This window comes from Meles meles, chromosome 13, assembly GCF_922984935.1.
Source record: "Meles meles chromosome 13, mMelMel3.1 paternal haplotype, whole genome shotgun sequence".
Classification (NCBI taxonomy): Eukaryota; Metazoa; Chordata; class Mammalia; order Carnivora; family Mustelidae; genus Meles; species Meles meles.
The window spans coordinates 44765942-44789330 of record NC_060078.1 but is presented as its reverse complement, the minus strand read 5'-3'; the positions used below and the strand labels follow the sequence as shown (position 1 = coordinate 44789330).

At 38.1% G+C, this 23389-nt stretch overlaps 1 protein-coding gene across 2 annotated transcripts in view; it reads left to right on the top strand.

The window, feature by feature from the left end:
• WAPL (WAPL cohesin release factor) overlaps positions 1-23389 on the top strand; it is an 84178-nt gene that overhangs the window by 37984 nt on the left and 22805 nt on the right. For both annotated transcript variants that reach the window (XM_046027194.1, XM_046027193.1), the window contains exons 5-8: positions 18649-18744; positions 19834-19986; positions 20230-20366; positions 21118-21229. In XM_046027194.1, the coding sequence (XP_045883150.1) occupies positions 18649-18744; positions 19834-19986; positions 20230-20366; positions 21118-21229 (498 nt within the window). The remainder of the gene's footprint in view (positions 1-18648; positions 18745-19833; positions 19987-20229; positions 20367-21117; positions 21230-23389) is intronic.

The window sequence follows — 23389 nt, the reverse complement described above, 5'->3', positions numbered from 1 at the left end:
TAACCTTCAGTGCTTGGAGGGTTATATATTATCTGGGACTTTGGCCATCTTATTTTGCTAGTTAAGATTGCTGCTGGGTCACTGATGAAACCAACCTTATTTGTCAGTCTCCGTTTCAATTCTCAAATACTTATATTTTCATTTTTATAATTTTCCTGTAGTTTAGTGTTGGGCCCATCTGGCACTATCTTTTGTCTGACTCTCAGGGAACATTCTGGGCTTTATTTATTTATTTTTTTCTTCCTTTCTTTCATTCAGTATGACACTGGTTAGTGGGCTTCTGGATAATTGAATTAAAATTAGATTATCACTGTAAATCATGGTTAAATATTAGTTGTATTAAGATTACATAAAGCCGCAGTTTTAAAGTTAAGTATAACCTTATAGTTTTATAAACTCATTTTTTTGTTTCATAAAATGAATTTATATGGGTTGTATACCTTAAAAACAAAGCCTTACAATTAAAGAGATTTTAAAGATTTTATTTACTTATTTGACAGAGAGAGATCACAAGTAGGCAGAGAGAGAGAGAAGGAAACAGGCTCCCTCCTGTGCAGAGAGCCTGATGCGGAACTTGATCCCAGGACCCTGAGATCATGACTTGAGCGGAAGGCAGAGGCCTTAACCCACTGAGCCACCCAGGCGCCCTATAATTAAAGAGATTTTAAAGGACAAGTAGTTCCAGCTCCTACCCGAGAGCAGATGTTCCTTCACAGTATCCTTCTTTTTTTTTTTTTTTTGATTTTTTTCCATTTTATTTATTTTTTCAGCGTAACAGTATTCATTGTTTTTGCACAAAACCCAGTGCTCCATGCAAAACGTGCCCTCCCTATTACCCACCACCTGTTCCCCCAACCTCCCACCCCCCCCCTTTTTTTTTTTTAAAGATTTTATTTATTTATTTGACAGAGAGAGAGGTCACAAGTAGGCGGAGAGGCAGGCAGAGAGAGAGGAGGAAGCAGGCTCCCTGGAGAGCAGAGAGCCCGATGCGGGGCTCGATCCCAGGACCCCTGAGATCATGACCCGAGCCGAAGGCAGCGGCTTAATCCACTGAGCCACCCAGGCGCCCCCACAGTATCCTTCTTTAGCATAACTCATTCTCATGAAGCAGCTTATTTTTTCGTCCTATTTTTTTACCCACTGACCATCCTGGGATCTAGTCATCAAGATGGCAGTGTGAAATTTACTACATCTCTTGGACTAGAAACCCGAGATAACCTGTGAAGCCTGGGGGGGGGGAGCGGGGGAGTTTCTATTGGTTTGCTATTGAAACTGCCCAAATTATGCAAGTAAAAGGCCACAGCTACCCATTTATAGCTAGCTCCTCAGTTACTGGTACAGAGAGTTGTTGAACCTTGAGCATATTCTTGCTGATCTGGGGTTTGGAAGAGGCTCAGTTTTAGTTGGCTTTTCTTTGTGAGTTTTTTTGTCTTTTTCAAGGTTTTATTTGTCAGAGAGAGCACAAGCAGAGGGAGAAGCAGGCTCCTGCTGAGCAAGGAGCCCCATGTTGGACTCAATCCCAGGACCCTGAGATCAGGGTCCGAGTTGAAGGCAAACGCTTTACTGACTGAGCCACCCAGGCGTCCCTGTTTTTATTCAATGTATACTACTTGGTTTTCACTGTGCTTGCTGCTGGAAAATAAAAAAAGAATGTGTCTTTAAAAGGCTGGTGAGGAAGAATGTTTTTCCTCCTGTGGAAATTTCTGGGTAGTCTTTAATATTTCCTCAAGTGTGTTTATTTCAAAGCAGAAGCATCTGTCATCTTTTGTTTTGGTTTTTAAAGATTTTATTTGAAAAAGAGAGATACAGAGAACACAAGTGGGGGGGAGAGGGAGAGAGAGAGAGAGGAACAAGCAGAGTCTCAGCTGAGTGCAGAGCCATACGTGGGTTTCAGTCCCAGGACCCTGAGATCATAATGAGCTGAAGTCAGGCGCTCAACCAACTGAGCCACCCAGGAGCCCCCTGTCAGCTTTTTATATAGATAGAATTTAACTTAAATAGTAAATGAGGTACTTAAATTGTTGATCCGAATAATGTAAAGACTTGGGAAAAGTCTTTTTCCCAAGTCTTTGGGAATTAGTTTCTTGATTAATTATTTTCTTGATTAATTCTTAGGAGGTATTTTCTTAGCTTTTTTTTTTTTTTTTAAGGATTTTTTTTCTTTTAAAGATTTAGTTATTGGAGTGCCTGGGTGGCTCAGTCAGGTAAGCATCTGCCTTGGGCTTAGGTCATGGTCTTGGGGTCCTAGGATCCAGCCCCACGTTGGGCTCCCTGCTCAGTGGGGAGTCTGCTTCTCCCTCCCTCTAACCCAGCTTGTACATGCTTGTGCGCGCTGTCTCTCAAATAAGTAAATAAAATCTTTTTTTAAAAAAGATGGATTGATTTATTAGAGGATGTGTGCCCGTGAACCGTAGAGAGGGGCAGAGAGGGAGGGGGGGAGAGAACCTCAAACAGACTCCCTGCTGAGTGTGGAGCCTGATACAGGGCTCTGTCTCACAACCCTGGAATCATAACCTGAGCAGAAATCAAGACTCAGAGGCTTAACCAGCTGAGCCACGTAGGGACCCCTGGAAGGATTTTAATAAGGAATGGAAGTACTATTAATCTTTTTCATTTTCTTTAATTCAGGTGCCTTTAACGTTTGACAGTTCAAAATATTTTTTATAACTGATTTCCCAGAAAATGGAAGTTTGAAATGAGGCAATGAAGCCATAGGTTAATCAAGAGCCTGAGAACTTTGACATATATTTGACACTTTGCCAAAGAGTATATACTTGCATTTATTAGGGTACTTATTTTTTGGAATTTGTTTTTCCATTTTTTAAAAGTTTATATTTAATTTATTTGAGAGGGAGAGATATCACAAATAGGGGGAAGGAGTAGAGGACAAAGCAGACTCCCCACTGAGCAGGGAGCCTGATAGCAGGGCTCAATCCAGGACCCCAGGATCATGACCTGAGCCAAAGGCAGAATTTTAATCCACTGAGCCACACAGGTGCCCCTGCTTTTCCATTTTGTAACACATTTTATTTAGAATTTCTCAGGATTCAGAAATCCAGAAAACTCACTAAACTTTCTTTTCCTTTTTTTTTTTTTTTTTAAAGACTTATCTATTTTAGAGAGAGTGCATGCATGCGAGTGGGGTGCAGTGAACAGAGGGAGAGAGAGAATCTCAAATAGATTCCACTGAGTGTGGAGTGTGACATGGGGCTCCATCCCAGTACCCTAAGATCATGCCATGAGCTGTAATCAATGTCAGGTGCCTAACCGACTGAGCTCCCCAGGTGCCCCTAGACTTTCTTTTCTTTTCTTTTTTTTTTTTTTTTTTTAAGATTTTATTTATTTGTTTGGCAGAGAGGCAGGCAGAGAGAGAGAGAGGGAAGCAGGCTTGCTGCTGAGCAGAGAGCCCGACGCGGGACTCGATCCCAGGACCCTGAGATCATTACCCGAGCCGAAGGCAGCGGCTTAACCCACTGAGCCACCCAGGGGCCCCAACTTTGTTTTCTTGATACTCTGATGACTTCATATTAATGATGACTACAAATTAACATAAGATGTGTAATTTTTGGAGGATGGTGACTGTGTTTTTGTTTACCTTCACATTCTCAGTGTATGAGACATAGAGTTCATAATGTTTATTTTTGGGATTCTTGGAGGTATCTTTTAGCAAAGAATATTTAGTAGTAAATATATCTTTAATATTTAATGATTCGTAAGCCTATAAAATTTGTAAAAATTTTTTTCCTTCATGAGGACTTAAGAATATAAGGATTTCCTCCAAAACTAATGATCCATATTTGTTTCTATTGTTCTCTTCTCTTCTCTCCGTACTTTTAACTTGACTTAATCTGGAATTTCATTTTAAAATTGAAATATAATTTTGTCTGTATATGCTTAGTTATGATTTCTATATTGCCCATATAAAAAATATTTGAGAAATGGATATTTGGTTCTACCAAAACCAGATTAAAAATAAATGAGGAAACTATGTTAAGAAACAGTAATGAGGTGGCACCTGGGTGGCTCAGTGGGTTAAGCCTCTGCCTTTGGCTCAGGTCATGGTCTCAGGGTTCTGGGATTGAGCCCTGCATCAGGCTCTCTGCTCAGCGAGGAGCTGCTCCCCCCACCCCGCCCCTGCCTCTCTGCCTACTTATGATCTCTCTCTCTGTGAAATAAATAAATAAAATCTTAAAAGATAGAAAGAAACTGTAAGGAGTAGAAGGAGGTGAAATCAGAATTCAAGCCTTTTTTTTGTGATGGATTTCCTAGGCGTACCGCAAATAGAACCTTGAGATTCTTAAAAGCCCGGGCAGAAATGGTTGACAGTGGCCCCTTTACTTTTTAGGAAGGACCATTAAAAATAGAAAACCCGGGGCGCCTGGGTGGCTCAGTGGGTTAAAGCCTCTGCCTTCAGCTCAGGTCATGATCCCAGGGTGCTGGGATCGAGCCCCGCATCGGGCTCTCTGCTCAGCAGGGAGCCTGCTTCCTCCTCTCTCTCTGCCTGCTTCTCTGCCTACTTGTGATCTCTGTCAAATAAATAAATAAAATCTTTAAAAAAAAAAAATAGAAAACCCTTGTCACGCAGGTCACATATGGGTTATGTTTTAATTTTTTTCTGTATCTCAACCAAGTAAGTATTGCTATTAAACTTTTCATTTGTTGGGGTGCCTGGCTGGCTTAGTTGGAATAGCATAGGACTCTTGGTCATGAGTTTGAGCCCCACATTGGGTGTAGAAATTAGTTTTAAAAAATCAAATTTTGGGCGCCTGGGTGGTTCAGTGGGTTAAGCCGCTGCCTTCGGCTCAGGTCATGATCTCAGAGTCCTGGGATCGAGTCCCATATCGGGATCTCTGCTCAGCAGGGAGCCTGCTTCCCTCTCTCTCTCCCTCTGCCTACTTGTGATCTCTCTCTCGCTGTCAAATAAATAAATAAAATCTTTTAAAAAAAAAAATCAAATTTTTCTTTCATTTGTTTTTGATAGATTATTAGCAGTATTTAATTTCAGCTTATAAATAAAGGATGTTCTTAACACTTCCCACTTGCAAAATTGGCCATACATTATATACATACATACATATAATGATTATATTCATTTTTTTATTACTTTTTGGCTTCTTTCTTTCTTTCCTTCTTTTTTTCCTTCCTTTCTTCCTCCCACCCTCCCTCCCTCTCTCCTTTCCTTTCCTCTTAAGACTTTATTGAGAAGGAGAGAGAGCAGCATAAGCAGGGATGTAGAGCAAGGGACAAGCAGATTCCCCTGCTGAGCAGGGAGTCCAATGCTGGGACTTAATCCCAGGACCCTAGGGTCATGACCTGAGCCAAAGGCAGAATCTTAACCAACGGAGCCACCCAGGTGCCCCGGTTTCTTACTTATTAAAATCTTGTCTGCATTTGATATAGTTGCTTCATGGAAATTAAAATATTAACTGATAGAATGATAAAAGATTTCTGTCTTTTCTAAGTTATGTTTTCTAAAAGAATAGAAATTTTTATTTTTATTATTTTTTAAAGATTTATTTGAGAGAGAGTGTGGGAGAGAGGGAAAGGATGAGAAGCGGGTAGGGTCAGAGGGAGAAGCAGACTGCCCTCTGAGCAAGGAGCCAGACTCTGGGCTTGATCCTTGCACTCTGGGATCATGATATGATCTCAGGACAGACACCGACTGAGCCAACCAAGAGCTCCAAGAATTTAGTTTTTATTTGGAAGTATTTTCAAAATTACAGAAGAGTTGCAAAAATAAAATAATACAGAGAACACTTCTTATCCTGATTATCTTAACATTTGTTTTTTCATTTATTCATTCTCTTTGTGTGTGTGTTTACCCACATACATGCATACTTGATTTTTTTTTCCCTGAATATTTAAAGGTATGTTGCATATATCATAGCCTTTTACCCTTAAATATAGTGTGTATTTCCTAGTCAGTTACAGGTCCCCATCTGTCGTAAACAAACTGCAATAAATTTAACATGGTTCCAGTATTTTTACCCAATCTTTTGTTTTCAGTTTTGTCACTTGACACAGTAATGTCCTTTGTAGCGTTTTCTCCTCTTCTGGTACAGGATCCAGTCCAAGGTGAAGTATTTTATTTAGTTGTTGTACCTCTTTAATCTCCTCTAATCTGGAATATTTCCATAGTCTTTGTGTTTTATAACATTGACATCCCCTAGCCCCTTAAAATAAGGTGCCTCATTTTGGTTTAATTTCAGATTTCTTTTGATTGGATTCGAGTTATTCTAGGGCTGGATACTGTGTAAGTGATGATTTATTCTTTTTAGTGTATCACATCTGGAGGATGTTCATTATGATCATCAGTCAAGGGGTTGTCTGTTCCTCCACTGTATAATAACTGTTTTTTTCCTTTGTAACTAAAAAGCAGTCTTTGAAGAGATATTTTAATACTATTCCAATACCCCTTTTTTCATTACACTATACTTTTACATATCAACTGTGCTGGTTGCAAAATAATGAATTCCCATTTCTCAGACTCCCTCCACATTCACCAGTTCTCAACACTTCTATAGGCATGAACCCACCCTTCTTCCCATTTTTAATTTTTCTTTTATCAGTATGGACTGATGAATCTCTCTTTTTTAAAGATTTTATTTATTGGAGAGAGGGGCAGAGGGAGTCTCAAGCAGACTCTGTGCTGAGCATGGAGCCAAAAGCAGGGCTCGATCCCACAACCCCAAGATCATTACCTGAGTCAAAATCAAGAGTCAGATGCTTAACCAACTGAGCCACCTAGAGGTTCCTCCCTCTCTTTTTTAATGATTCATAATTCATTACTTATTTTGGAGCTGAATTGCCTGATTTGGCCTCTAAATGCTGGCTCTCTTGTACCCATGACATGCCATCTTCTGTAAGCACTTCCTTATTTTCTGGCAGAACACAGTGTTCCAGGTTCATCTTGTACCTCTGTTCTAGACTTGGAATCATGCCTATCCTCTGATGAGACCCCATTTTCTGGGGGTATGGTATTTAGAGACCAGGATCTGGGTACTGGATGTGCTCATTGCTTCTTGGCCCTTTTAGCAGATGGAGTAGGAGAAATGTATATATATGCATATAAATCACAACATGTATACGTTTCTGCATATGCACATATCTGTTGTAGAAATTATGAGTTCACACTATCTCTAATGCTAAACTACCTCTACAAGATTCTTTTTGCCTTCTCTCTTAATCTTGACATCAGCAACATCGTGTTTCCTCACCTATAATACACCTAAAATAGTTAAGAGAATTGCTTTGTCCATTCTATTATAATAAATCTAATATGTTCTGGATTTCATTTGTTTTATTCTTTTTTTTTTTTTGCAATCCTGCACTTGCTCCACCTTATGCTGCTACCCACTGAGAGTATCAAGTGAAATGGTGTGTTCATAAGTTGCTTAGATTGCTTATGTCTGTGTGCCTCTTAGTCTTTCTGTCTTTTCTTAAGTGTTTGCTGTTCATTTGAATTATGAATTGGTTTATTTGTTCTGGCTTGCTTTCAGTTATAGGTTTTTTCCCCTTCCATTCTTACTGATTTGTTTTTTTGCATATTTACAACATTAATATGCTTCCCAAAGTCACAAATATACGTAAAGTTCAGGGAAGAGTCACTTCATTGAGATATGTTCCAGCCCATCACCTACCTCTTGTAGGGAACCAACTTCACTGTTTTCTGCTTTATTCTTTCTGTGTTTCCTTTTTAGTGTGTGTGTGTGTGTTTTTAAAGATTTTATTTATTCATTTGTCAGAGTGTGAGCACAAGCAGGGGGAGGGGCAAACATAGGGAAAAGCAGGCTCCCTGGGAGGAGCCCAGTGTTGGACTTGATCCCAGGGTCCTGGGATCATGACCTGAGCTGAAGGCAGAGGCTTTAACCCACTGAGCCACCCAGGCGCCCTGTCTATTTATTTATTTTATTGTGTTCAGTTAGCCAACATAAAATACATCATTAGTTTTTGATGTAGTGATCAACAGTTCATTAGTTGCATGCATATTCTAGTATTTTTGATAGTTGAATTGTAGGCTGAGTCATAAAGTGTCAAGTATTGAATATATGCCTTATTATCTGGATATTTTACAGTTTATACTCAAATTATGTTACTTCAAATTCTTATGTGGCAGTGGCCTGCATCTATAAAATCATTGCTACCAAAATACTTTGAAGTTATGTTCACAAACTGAATGGTAGTATGCATTGTTCTTCATGTAGATAGGAATTAACAATTTTTTCATAAAAATAGCACCATTTCTTTAAAAGGTTTACTTGTGGACTTTAACTTAAGGCAGAAAAGATTTTCTGCTCTTTGTCTCTTGTACATGTGGATTACATTCTCTGTGTAGTGCTCTGTATTAATCTGTTCTGTATTAACCTATTCTAAATGTCTTGTTTTTAGCAGTACATTCTAGATTTTAGTTTAGGGATGTCTGCATTTTTCCCTTAAATAATTTAATAGTTTGAATATTTAACAAATTATTAAAAATTTTAAGGGGTTTTTTGGTCATAGGGTGGTACAATTTGAGGTACACCCTATGTACCACATAGGGTGGTAAAAATATAATTATGCTTAAAAGAAAGCTCTAAAGAGCTAGAAGTTATCCTAATCTTGGTAAAACTTTCTCCCTCAAACTCCCTCTGCTTCTGCTACCCATCTTTTTAAAAACTCCTTGTAACTTTTTAAGTCAATAAATTTTTATTTAAGGAATTTTACATGTGATTCCTTCCGCTGCTTATCACCATAGTTCCTCCAAAGTTTGAATCATAATCTTCAAAATAGCCCTTTTAAAAAGAACTTTATTTGTTCAGTCCAGTTGTTGCTGTCAGTCCAGAGTTGTTTTGGTTGGGCTTCTTTAATCTGTACTTGAATATAGACATACTTCAAAAATTCTACACCTAAAAAAAAAAAAAAAAAAAAAATTCTACACCTATAATCTTTGGGATCCAATTTCGTTAGGGCCCTAAAAGTCAAATTGTACAAATACACTGATGGCTATTTTGGCAAATGATCTAGAAGTATATTTCTTAATTGTTTATAGTACTGAAAAGTTATTACTTCCACTCTACTCTGTGAGCCTAACAGAAATTGTTACAGGTCTCATTGTCATCACTGCAATAGCTTGTGTCTCAATGTAGCCACATTAACCATTTCTTTCATAACTCATTTAGTTGTACAGCATGTTGATTGAATTACTGGTAAGAGTGCTATTCTCTTCTCATGTTATCCTTGTGTGGGTAATGCTAGATGAATTCTAATCAGCTTACTATATTTATCTCATTTAGTACATAGTTTTCTTTAAAACTCAGAAGTAAATTCGGTACGTTAAAAAAAAATTCATATGGCCTAAAAGCAGTTATTCCAGTTTTTTTTTTTCCCCTTTTAGGAGCCAGTTCAGTGAAAGATAGCATAATATTGTCATTTCTTCGTAGCTTTTGGTGAACCAATTCTTCTTTCCTTTGTTTTATTATGATTCAGTAAGCCAATCTGTTAAGCATGGACTTGGCATTAAAATTGTAAAAACCCGGGGCGCCTGGGTGGCTCAGTGGTTTAAGCCTCTGCCTTCGGCTCAGGTCATGATCTCAGGGTCCTGGGATCGAGCCCCGCATTGGGCTCTCTGCTTAGTGAGGAGCCTGTTTCTCCCTCTCTCTCTGTTTGCCTCTCTGCCTACTTCTGACCTCTCTCTCTGTCAAATAAATAAATAAAATATTAAAATTGTAAAAACCCCAATTTTATTCATTGTTCTCATAGAAAACTGGGTTCTCTGTCATGGATAAATGCTCCATACGTCTGTTACTGGCATGTTTTACCTTTAGCTGTAGTAGAGTGCTGTACTTGGGGTTTTTCTTGTTTGTCACCCCCCCCCGAGAATTGAAGAGAATAATATGTTTAAGATTAGAACTGAAATATGCCAAAATAATTCCAGATTTTAGAATGTTGTTATAGGGAGCTTTCTTACTTTTTTTGTTCTAAGTACTCTTCTGATTAGATTAGATTAGAGCAAACAGAATCCACAAATATTTTAACACCGGGAAAAATTAAGGGATTTGGTTAATGGGGCGCCTGGGTGACTCAGTTGTTAAGCGTGTGCCTTTCGCTTAGATCACGATCCCAGCGTTCTGGGATCAAGCCCAGCATCCAGGCTCCCTGCTCAGTGGAAAGCCTGCTACTCCCTCTCCAATGCCCCCTGCCTGTGTTCCCTCTCTCGCTGTGTTTCTGTCAAATAAATAAAAATTTTAAAAGAAAAAAAATTCTTAAAAGGAGGGGCGTCTGGGTGGCTCAGTGGGTTAAAGCCTCTGCCTTTGGCTCAGGTTATGGTCTCAGGGTCCTGAGATCCAGCCCCGCATCAGGCTCTCTGCTCAGCGGGGAGCCTGTTTCCTCCTCTCTCCCTGCCTGCCTCTCTTGACTACTTCTAATCTCTATCAAATAAATAAATAAAATCTTTTTTTTTTTTTAAGATTTTATTTATTTATTTGACAGAGATCACAAGCAGGCAGAGAGGAGTAAGCAGGCTCCCCGCTGAGCAGTGAGCAGGACGTGGGGCTCGATCCCAGGACCCTGGGATCATGATCTGAGCCTAAGGCAGAGGCCTTAACCCACTGAGCCACCCGGGCGCCCCAATAAATAAAATCTTTTTCAAAAAAAACTTAAAAGGAATTTGGTTGATATGATATGTCTCCTTTTTAAATCAGAATAAAATTAACATTAAAGGTAAGCCTAGTGTAATGATACAGTCAGAATCACCTGGTTAAAACTTAGCTAGGTTGCTGCATGATAAAGGTTAATTTTCATCTTCCATGAAAAGTTGATTACTCTGTACACAGTCACTTTCACTAGCATGTAGCGCAGTATTTTTGTGTATTCTCCATACACAATTCACTTAGGTGCATGTGAATTTGGAATGATTTTTAGAAAGAGCTCGAGTCCATCATTGTCATCTTTAACCACCCGCACGCCCCTTGGGTATCTGTGTGCACACCACATCCAGGTGTTTTTTTTGTTTTTGTTTTTTTTTAAGATTTTATTTATTCGACAGACAGAGATCACAAGTAGGCAGAGGCAGGCAGAGAGAGAGAGAGGAGGAAGCAGGCTCCCTGCTGAGCAGAGAGCCCGATGCGGGGCTCGATCTCAGGACCCTTGGGATCATGACCTGAGCTGAAGGCAGAGGCTTTAACCCACTGAGCCACCCAGGTGACCCCTAGGTGTTATTTTTCATTTTAATCTTTAGATAGTAGGATTTATCTTCATCTCCTCCCCCTCCTTATAATAAACACTATATTAACCATGTAGAACTTGAAGTAATAGTCAAGGAAAAGTTTTAATTGAATTGACTCTCTTTTAGATAAGCATTAAAGTGGTAAAACATCAATACTGTTTAAAATAACAGTATTACTAAATTGCTTTGTTCAACAGAGTAAACAGAAAGTTCATTGAATATGTCCTTCTAACATAAGTTATTTGGTTATTTTGTATACTGTTAGGCTTTAAGGGCTTTTTGAAAAAGAATTTATTGTGATAAAAAACAAAACATGGAATCTCCCCCCCTTAGGAAATTTCTGTGTGTACAGTACACTATTGTTAACTGTAAGCACAGTATTGCACAACCAATCTCTAGAACTTTTTCCTGTTGCATGATTTTTTTCTATATGCATTGAATAGCAGCAGCCCCCTATTTACCCTTTCCCCCAACCCCCTGGCAATTACCCTGCTGTCTGTTTTTATGAGTTTCTCCTATAAGTGGAATCACTTTGTATTAGTCCTGTGATTAGTTTACTTCATTTAGCATAACATCCTACAGGTTTATCCATGTTGTAGCACGTGATAGGATTTCCTTCTATTTTATGGCAGAATAGTCTATTGCATAGACATATTACATTTTCTTTATCCATTTATCTTTTTTAAGATTTTTTTTTTTTAAGATTTTATTTATTTATTTGACAGAGAGAGAGATCACAAGTAGGCAGAGAGGCAGGCAGAGAGAGAGGAGGAAGCAGGCTCGCTGCGGAGCAGAGAACCCAATGCGGGGCTCGATCCCAGGACCCTGAGATCATGACCTGAGCCGAAGGCAGCGGCTTAATCCACTGAGCCACCCAGGCGCCCCTTTTTTAAGATTTTTGAAGAAGATTTTATGTATTTATTTGAGAAAGAGGGAGCAAACATATGAGCACAAGCTGGTAGGAGTGGGCAGAGGAAGAAACAGACTCCTTGTTGTGCAGGGAGCCGGATGTGGGCCTTGATCCCAGGACCCCGAGATCATGACATGAGCTGAAGTCGGATGTTTACCCCACTGTGAGGTGCCTCGTTTTTTTGTTTTGTTTTGTTTTTTTACATTAATCTCTGGACCCAATGTGAGATTCAAATTTAGAGTCCTGAGATCGAGTCACATGCTTTACTGACAGAGCCAGTCAAGTGCCCCTGTCCATTTGTGGTTTGAATAGTTGGTTATTTCCACCTCTTGGCTGTTGTGAATAATGCTGCAGTGACCATGAAAATGCAGATATTTCTTCAGGATCCTGATTGATTGATTGATTTTTTATGAATACCCAGGAGTAGAATTGCTGGCTCATAGGAGTATTCTTTTTTGAGGAGCCTCTGTGCTGTTTTCCGTAATGGCTGTACCATTTAAATTCCTGCCAGCAGTGTAACATGATTTCCAATTTTTCTGTATCCTTCCCAACACTTCATTATTTTCTGTTCTTTTTGATAGTGACTATTCTAATGGGTCTAAGTGATATTTCATTATGATTTTGACTTGCATTTCACTTTTTTTTTTTTAAGATTTTATGTATTTGACAGAGCACAAGTAGGGGGAACAGCAGGCACAGGGAGAAGCAAGCTCCCCATTGAAAAGTCCGGACGTGGGGCTCGATCCCAGGACCCTGGGAACATGACCTGAGCCAAAGGCAGATGCTTAACCTACTGAGCCACCCAGGCACTCCATCCTTTTTTTTTTTTTTTTTTTTTTTTTAATTCATTTGAGAGAGAGAGAGCAAAAGCTGAGGGGAGAGTCAAAGGGAGAGGGAGAAGCAGACTCCCTGCTGAACAGGGTGCCTACTGACCCACCCAGGGGCCCCTTGATTTACATGTCACTTATGATTACTGATGTCAGGCATCTTTTCATATACCTGTGGTTCTTTGTATGTCCTTTTTTTTTTTTTTTTTTTTTTTAATTTTTATTTATGTCTTTGACAGGTAGAGATCACAAGTGGGGGGGGGGTAGAAGCAGGCTCCCTGCTGAGCAGAGAGCACAATGCAGGGCTGGATCCCAGAACCCTGGGATCATGACCGAAGCCGAAGGCAGAGGCTTTAACCTACTGAGCCACGCAGACGCCCCCTTTGTATGCCTTTTTTGAAAAAATTTCTTTTCAAGTCCTTTGTCTATTTCTTTTTATTTTATTATTTTATTAAGATTTTATTTATTTATTTGACAGAGGGAGATCACAAGTAGACAGAGAGGCAGGCAGAGAGAGGGAGGGAAGCAGTCTCCCTGCTGAGCAGAGAGCCCAATGGGGGACTCGATCCCAGGACCCCGAGATCATGACCCGAGCCGAAGGCAGCGGCTTAACCCACTGAGCCACCCAGGCGTCCCCCTTTGTCTATTTCTTAATCATTTTTTTGTTTTTGTTTTGCTATTATTGAATAGTAGGTGTTCCTTTTATACTGTGGATAGTGACCCCTTATTAAATATATCATTTTCAAATGTTTCTCCCATTTGTAGGTTGCCTATTTACTTGTTTCCTCTGCTTTGCAAACTTTTTAGCTTGATGTCTATGTGTGCATTTGCCTGTGCTTTTGGTGTCATATGCAAGAAGTCATTGTTAAGACTACTGTTAATATAACTTTTCTCCCATGTTTTTTCAAGGTGTTTCACAGTTTCAGGTCTTTTATGTTTAAATCCTTAATCCATTTTGAGTTGATTTTTCTGTATGGTGTAAGATGGATTTTGTGTATGGTGTCCAGTTTTATTTTTCTGCATGTGATACTGGTTTTCCCGGCACCACGTGAGGAAGAGATGACCCCATTGTGTAGTTTTAGCACCGTTGGTGAAGATCATTCCACCAGATATATGTGGATTTGTTTCAGGGCTCTCTGTTTTGTTCCATTAGTCTCGAGATCTGTTTATGTGAATACCCTACTGTTTGTTGTTGGTTTTGTTTTTTAAGATTTTATTTATTTATTTGACAGAGATCACAAGTAGACAGAGGCAGGCAGAGGGGGTGGGGAAGCAGGCTCCCCACTGAGCAGACAGCCCAGTGTGGAGCTCGACTCCAGGCGCCCCTGTTTTTTTTTTTTTTCTTAAGATTTTATTTATTTGACAAGGAGAGAGAGATCACAAGATCTCAGACAGAGAGGCAGGCAGAGAGAGGTGGCGAGGCAGGCTCCCTGCCAAGCAGAGAGCCGGATGCAGAGCTCGATCCCAGGACCCTGAGATCGTGACCAGAGCCGAAAGCAGAGGCTTAACCCACTGAGCCACCCAGGCGCCCCTACCCTACTGTTTTGATTACTGTTGCTTTATAAGGTGTTTTGAAGCCAAGAAGTGTAGGCCTCTAGTTTTTTTTTTGTGAGGATTGTTTTGGCAGTTCGGCGCCCCCCCCCCCCCCCCCCGCCCCAGTGTCATTTGTGATTCCATATGGATTTTAGGTTCATTTTTTTTTTTCTTTCTGTAAAGAGTACCATTGGGATTTTGATAGGAATTGCATTGATTCTATAGATCCGTTGGGAAGTATGGCCATTTTAACAATATTAAGTCTTATAATCCATGAACATGAGATGTCTTCCCATTTATTTTTTTTCACCTTTTAATCTTTTTCAACAGTGTTTTGTACCTGTCAGCGTATATAATCTTGCTTCCTTAGTTAAGTTTATTGTCAAGGTTTCTTTCTTGTTTTGCTTTTGATGCTATTGTAAATGGGATTTTTTTTTTTTTTTCATTTCCTTTTTGGATTCTTCTTTGTTAGTTGTATAGAAATGCAATTGATTTTTGTATCCTACAACTTTAGTAACTATATTCTAATGGGGTTTTTTGGTGGAATCGAGTTTTCTATATACATGATCATATCATTGTGAACTGATAAAATTTTATTTCTTTTCCAGTTTGGATACCTTTTATTTCTTGCCTAATTACTTTTGTTGATATGTCTAGTACTATGTTAAAGTGTTGAGAGTGGCCATCATTGCCTTGTTACTGATCTTAAAGAAAAAGCTTTCAGTTTTTCACTGTTGAGTATGATATTAGTTCTGGTTTAATATATGACCTTTATTATGTTTAGGTAATTTCCTCGTATTCCTAGTTTGTTGGTTATTTTTATTATGAAAGTGTGTTGAATTTTTTTCAAATCCTTTTTTTAAATCCAGTTGTCATGATGGACAGAATTTCGTCCGCTCTGTTAATGTGATGTATCACATGGGTTGATTTTCATCTTAAATTATCCTTGCATCCCAGTGATAAATCCCGCTTGGTTATGGTGTATAATCCTTTCATTGTGTTACTGAATTCAGTTTTCTAGTATTTTCTTGAGGATTTTTTCTTTTTCTTTTTTTTTTTTTAAGATTTTATTTATTTGACAGAGAGAAATCACAAGAGAGGCAGGTAGAGAGAGAGGGAGAAGCAGGCTCCCCGCTGAGCAGAGAGCCCGATGTGGGACTCGATCCCAGGACCCTGAGATCATGACCTGAGCTGAAGGCGGCGGCTTAATCCACTGAGCCACCCAGGCGCCCTCGAGGATTTTTTCCATCTATACTCATCAATGATAATATTTTGGGCAAAGACTTTTGAAATGAGTTAGAACAATGTATCCCCGTCTGATTTTTAAAATAATAATACTTCCTAACAGCTTGTTTTTATGTCAGTTATTTCATTTGCTTATTGCAGTAGACCACATACTCTAGTTTCTTGTGAAGGTGCTAGACTCAGAATTACACATCATTACGTAACTATTAGTGGTAGTATTACCCATAATAGTTAATACTTGTAGAGTACATACTCTTTTAGGCACTCTTCTAAGCGTTTTACATATATTCATTTAATTCTCACAACAATCCTTTGTAGTAGGTACTATTATTAACCACACTTTACAGATGAGTAAAATGTTGAGTAACAAGTATAGAACTCAGGGTTTATCTGGATTTTAATACACACCATCTGGTTTCTAAATCTGCTTTGTTAGGTGTATTGCCATTCACAGTTAACCGGAAGGCGGTCTATTTAATTTAGACCCATGGCTTGCTCTGGCATTTTGTTACCTGTGGAATCAGATAAACTTCTTCTTATCTAAGATTATTATGGGACATCAGTTTTGTGTGTGTGTGTGTGTCTCCACCATCAATGCTTTTTAGTTTTAATTTTTTTAAGGTTTTTATTTATTTGAGAGAGAACGAATGGGGAAGTGTGGGAGAGGAAAAGGCAGAAGCAGACTCCCTGATGAGTAGGGAGCCTTAGGACTCATTCCCAGGGCCCTGAGGTCATGACCTGAGCTGAAGGCAGATGCTTAACCAACTGAGGCACCCAGCGGCGCTGTATCAGTGCTTTTTATTTTTGTTTATTTTTTATTCTTTTTAAAGATTTTATTTATTTGACAGAGCACAGTTGGCAGAAAGGCAGGCAGAGAGAGAAGGGGAAACAGGCTCCCCGCTGAGTAGAGAGCCCTGAGATCATGACCTGAGCTGAAGGTAGAGGCTTAACCCATTGAGCCACCCAGGCGCCCCATATCAGTGTTTTTTAAAAAGAAGGAAAGCACTTGAGCTTTGAGGCACCTGTTCTTTTCAAATGTCTTGATCTTCCTGGGCTCATGAGTGTGTTTTGAATATTAAAAGTTGCTTAAGTGAGGTATCTAACAGCTAGCAGTCATAGGGATTATATAGCTGATGTTTGAGAGAAAAACAGTAAGGAATAGGGAGCTAGGTTTTAAAATTTATTTTGAGTCTAGTCTTTGTGGCTGTGCCTTAAGAGGCTTGATCAGGTCATTGCCTGGTGTATAAATTGCTTTAGATTACCAGTGTCTCCTCACTTTATGCAAACCTGGTATATAAGAATAATGGGTTTATATATATAATACAAGTGAGAGACTTTATGCTCCTACTTTCACAGTAGGATTTCTTTTAGTGTTAAGATTTTTCTAACATATTTAATATACAAATCCATTTAAGCTTTTATCTTTTATTTTTATTTTTTAAAGATTTTATTTACTTACTTGACAGAGATCACAAGTAGGCAGAGAGGAGGAAGCAGGCTCCCCGCTGAGCAGAGAGCCCCATGCAGGGCTCGATCCCAGGACCCTTAGATCATGACCTGAGCGGAAGGCAGAGGCTTTAACCCACTGAGCCACCCAGGCGCCCCTAAGCTTTATCTTTTAATAAACCAGTTCTTGTGGAGCTCAGACTCTATTCTTGATGTCACAACATGGTTATTTTAAAGGTAACACTTGAAAAAAGATCACTTTGATGTTTAATTCCAGTTAGGTGAGTTCACTGTGGCTAGTAAGGGAAGATGGTTACTTTATAGATGTAGACTTGGCCTGTCTTGAAGTATGTTTCCCCACTTGTACTCTTACTTTTTGTATGTAGTACTGAAAGTGTGTCGTTTATTATATTCTTATAAACAAAATCTCTAAGGAGATCAAATCATTTATATGAAGCTTAAAGGACAAAATTTAACATGACTTTTGTAAAGGATGGAAAAAATGTTCTCAGCCTCAGTCTTCTTTTGAAAGTGAGGTTTTTGTGCTTTTTATAGAGATTTAATTCTTTGGATTTGATTATAGGGGCTTTTGTGTCTTTTTTCTCAGTTTGAAATTCAGTGTTAAAATCATTTTTTTAAGTTATCTCTCCATACACCTTTTTATTATTTTTTTAAAAATATATTTATTTATTTATTAGAATGAGTGGGGTGGAGAGGGAGAAGCAGAGAGCCTAATATGGGACTCCATCCCAGGACTCTGGGATCAAGACCTGAGCTGAGGTCTTGATCTTAACTGTCTTGAGTTAAGTTACTTAGTTATGCTTAACTGACTGAGCCACCCAGGCGCCCAGAACTGAAAATTATTTTCATTAAATTTATATTAAATTAAATGGTTTGTCAGCACACTGACCTGAACTGAGGTGGAGCAGTTTATTACATCTTTATCCCACTTCATATGAATAAGAATACATTTTGCTGCAGAAATAATACATGTTATTAAATAGTACTGCTTTAGATTCCCCTGTGTTATCTAATATATGGTCTGTATTCCATAACTACTTTTTTTAAACTTTGAAAACTTCTTAGTAATGGTAGTCCTCTGGTTCCGAAAGTTTCACTTAAAAATATTTATGGACCTTTATACTTTCCATAGGCTGCCTTATTTTCATGGTTGGAAGAATATGCAGCATGAATCAGTAGTATTAGGAATAAAATATATGTTGAATTAACTATATTGATTAGTAAGTTAGTACAGATTGGTAATAGTTGCCCACAGCACTAATTGTTGATTTTGTGGCTGAATACCACAGTGACTTCCATAGGCTTGGGAGCACAGTGGGAATACAAGTCAGGTATTGTCTATCCTGCTCTCTCTAGGATACATGTTTATGTATTTAAGTTATTCTTTATGATTTTTATTAAATGTGACACTTTTTTAAGGATGCAAAATAAGGAAACAGTTGATCTTTTTCTTATTTCTTTAGTCTCCTACAAAAGCTGTATATAATGCCAGACATTGGAACCATCCAGACTCAGAAGAGCTACCTGGGCCACCAGTAGTAAAACCTCAGAGTGCCACAGTAAGTGAACTGTACTTTTTAACTTCGTTTTTGTTTAAGCCGTTGCTGTCTTTATTCACAATTTGAAAATCTTTGACCATAACAGTTTATTTTCGGTCTTCCTCACTAAAATTGAGCAGCTTCAGTTTAATTCTTTGGAAAAGTGAGGATTGTAGACAGGATTATTGAAATTCTGGTGCTACTAGTTTATAGATAAAAGCCTTAAAAAATACTGGATCATTTTACTTCTGACCCACATTGGAATTACTATATTTAGTGTTTTATGGGTAAATTATTCCATATTTGAAGTTTATATTAGCTATTAAGAGCTATATTATAAATTATATCCTACAAAGATCTTAGAGTAGCAAAATGGTTAGTTTGAAATTACTTTGAGTAATTAATTTCAGAGAGAACTTTTTCCTGCATTCCAGTAATAGCTTTCAATTCAAAGCACGTTTGAAAAAGATTCTTATCAGATTATTTTCTTCAGAGTAACTGGGAGGACCATAGATTAATACTTGAAGTTAATGGTAACACCTCAGTCATCTGGAGCTGTCAAGTAATGAATTCTTTATAATAACAAAAAAATTAGGGATAGAGATCTTTCTAAGATACTATGATTACAGTTACCTGTGTTCTTAAAGTTGAATATATTAAACTCCATTTACTAGTATAAGATCATTATTGTGTATATTACTAATTATATATCAAGCTTTTATTATGGCTATTTATTTATACCCCAAATTATAGATTCTCTACTTTAAAAGTTCTCTTGTCTATCTGTTGTGGTTTTCTTGTCCTGTTCCTAACTTTTTATCAATGCTATTTATGTGTGTAATTGTGGTTCTTTATTCCTTCTCGTGGTCTTGGAGACAAAAAACAAACTATGTATGAAATGTGAGGTTAAAAAAGACCAGAAGGAATTCCTGAGTGGTTCTTTTGTGAGTCTTACCTAGTAGTGCATAGAATTTTAAGTAGCCCTTATAACATTTCAGAGGCCTCTCCCTGCCCTTTTTTTTTTTTTTTAAGCCAAATTTGTTAGGTAGATGAGCTGTTACTATTTTTATATATTTATTTAGAACAATAATTTAATACCTTTATTAATAGGTGAGGCTGTCTTCAAAGGAACCAAATCAAAAAGATGATGGAGTTTTTAAGACTCCTGCACCACCACCCAAAGTGATAAAAACTGTGACAATACCTACTCAGCCCTACCAAGATATAGTTACTGCACTGAAATGCAGAAAAGAAGACAAAGAAGTAAGCAGCCATATACAGTTTTACTGCACGTGGATAGATTTTTGTATGTAATATTTAGCCTTTTAATGTCTTGAACAGATATCCACGAACTTACCTTTCCTAGTTCTAATGTTTTTAAAACTTTCCTTTTAGTTACCATATAATGAACTGTTTTATACACTTCTAAATGAAGTACTGCAAGCCCATAGATTTAAATATACTAGTTTATGGTTACAAAGAAGTGGACTTATTTTTTCTTGGCAGTTGTATACTGTTGTTCAGCATGTGAAGCATTTCAATGATGTTGTGGAATTTGGTGAAAATCAAGAGTTCACTGATGATATTGAATACCTGTTAAGTGGCTTAAAGAGCACTCAGCCTCTAAACACACGTTGCCTTAGGTGAGATCTTATTTTTATATTTGATAAATGTATGCATCCTCTATCTTACTGAAATTTCCAGCCAGATAGAGCCAAACATTTTGTTTATTTTGATTATTTTTTATTTGATTTGATTTTGTTATCATGACTGTAGTTTATAGCCGGTGGAAATAAGTTACAGTGTGGTTGATTTCTTTTAAGGGACTTGATTCTACATGGACAAAGGAAAGTTGGATGATTGTAGCTCCTTAGCATAGTATAGATTTCACTTTACAGATGAAAAGAAGTGTTACACTAACAAATCTTTTAAGTTCTTTTTCAGCCCCAAATTTCAGACCAGTGATAAATATGTTTGATTTAAGCACATTTTGATTTGGTTCATCTTTTGCATACTATAGTGGATTGAATTATCTTAATTTGATTGAATTATCCAGTCAGTTGGAATATATCCAATCAAATGTTATCTGTAGTCTTCATGTATCAGAAGCATTATGAAAGGTAGCTGAGACTTTCTGCTTTTGAATGCAGTAGTGGTATAAAGACTACATCAAAAATGATTATGTGTTATTTATATTTATACTAATAATCACTGTGCGTCAACAGATTTTTAATAATTCAGTTTGAGCGTGCGTTTTAATATTGTGATCCATATGGGCAGTGGGTTGACACTCCCGCACCCTTCCCAAATTGCTTGTTTTGGTATTGCATAAACAAAAAACTAATGCACTGACTATTTTCAGTCCCCTCCCTAATGTAGTCTGTTTTATCCTAGTGTTATTAGCTTGGCTACTAAATGTGCCATGCCCAGTTTTCGAATGCACCTGAGAGCACATGGAATGGTAGCAATGGTCTTTAAAACCTTGGATGATTCCCAGCACCATCAGGTATTCTTAAGTTTCTGGGATTAGGAAGCATTATTTAAAATTTATAGTGTATTTGGGGGCACCTGGGTGGCTCAGTGAGTTAAGTGCCTGACCCTTGATTTCGGCTTGGATCATTATCTTAGGGTCGTGGAATGGAGCCCTGCATGGGACTTGCATTCAGCAGGGAGTCTGCTTGAGTTTCTCTATCTTCCCCCCATATTTAAATATGCTAGTTCATGGTTACAAAAAGAAGTAGACTTCTTTTTAAAAAATTTGTGTATTTGGCTATTGAAAAATATCTTCATTGGATATTCATATGTGAATATTTCCTAATTATGGGTTGAGTGTTATTTGCTAAATATATAGAGGTTAATGCCAGAAGTTTTTGCTTTTAATACATTATTCAAGGTTATTTTCTCATGACACTTCTTTCTCTTAATATTATTGTCAATTTACACCATTAAAAACATCAGTTACCACACCTAACATACCATACCATACGGATATTTAATTCTGTGAACATTGAGTTCCTCAAATTATAAAGTGCTAAAAAAAATCTTTTAGGGGCATCTGGGTGCTCAGTTGGTTAAGTATAAATGACTCTGGATCTCAGTTCAGGTCTTGATTTCAGGGTTGTGAGTTCAAGTGAGTTCATGCTGGGCATGGAGCCTACTTAAAAAAAAAAAAAAAAAAAAACAGAAAACCAAAAAAAAAAAAAAAAAACCTTTTTACTCGTTGATATTAATAGCATGAAAAAATAGTTTGAAATTAGGATTTTAAAAATCTTTTTGTTTGGATGTTGAATCTAGTTCTGGCCCATTGTGAAAAGAAACAAAATTCTCATTTTCATTATGACTTTGACCCTAATCTCTTAAAAATCAAGTATCTGTAATAAAAGTCAGGTTTATTACTGGGGCACCTGGGTGACTTAGTCATTAAGCGTCTGCCTTTGGCTCAAGTCGTGATCTCAGGTTCCTGGGATTGAGCCCTGCATTGGGCTCCCTGCTCAGTGGGAAGCCTGCTTCTCCCAATCCTAGTCCCTCTGCTTGTGTTCCCTCTCTTGCTATGTCTCTCTCTGTCAAATAAATAAAATCTTTAAAAAAATCAGTACTAACCATTATCAATAGTGGTATTTTCAGATGACTTTATTATATTTTTGTTTAAGGAAATTATGTTCCAAATGCAGATTAGATGACACAGTCTAATACTGAATCATCTTCTTTTCCTTCTAATTCTTTTTTTTTTTTTTTAACTTACTTGAGAGAGAGAAAGAGTACGAGTAGGGTGAGGGGCAGTGGGAGAAGCAGACTCCCCACCCAGCAGGAAGCCCGATGTGGGGCTCGATCCCAAAACTATGGGATCATGACCTGAGCCGAAAGCAGATGCTTAACCAAATCAGCCACCCAGGCAGATTCAGGCACTGAATCTTCTGAAATTGAAAGCAGTGTACTTAACCCTGAGTGAGGATAATTCCATTGCCAAGTTGTATCCGATACAGAGCAATGAGGGGGAAGAGAAGAGACTTAAGAATTAATTTGCTTTATTACAGTTAGGAAAGGACCAAGGCATTAGTGTGTGCTCTTGGGGGCAGTGGATCTCCTAAGGCCTGTACTGTGACATCATAATTTCCAAAAATAATTTGCTTTGTAAGCATTTAATTAGTCACCTAGTCTGAAAATTTTCCATGTTGGTGGATTCAGAGTTTAAATCTTTAGGGGCACCTGGGTGGTGCACTCACTTAAGCATCCAACTCTTGGGGGCGCCTGGGTGGCTCAGTGGTTTAAGCTGCTGCCTTCGGCTCAGGTCATGATCTCGGGATCCTGGGATCGAGTCCCGCATCGGGCTCTCTGCTTGGCAGGGAGCCTGCTTCCTTCTCACTCTCTCTGCCTACCTCTCTGCCTACTTGTGATTTCTCTCTGTCAAATAAATAAATAAAATCTTTAAAAAAAAAAAAAAAAAAAAAAAAAGCATCCAACTCTTGGTGTTTGCTCTGTACTCAGCATGGAGTCCGCTTGAGATTCTTTCTCCCTTTCCCCCTCCTGCTTGTTCTCGCTCTCTCTCTCTCAAACAAATCTTTTTTAAAAGATCTTTAGATATTTATATTTCTGTGCATTGAAATAAGTGTTAAGTACAAGATATTCCAAATGTTGGATTATCCCAACATAGACTATTTTGTTATGT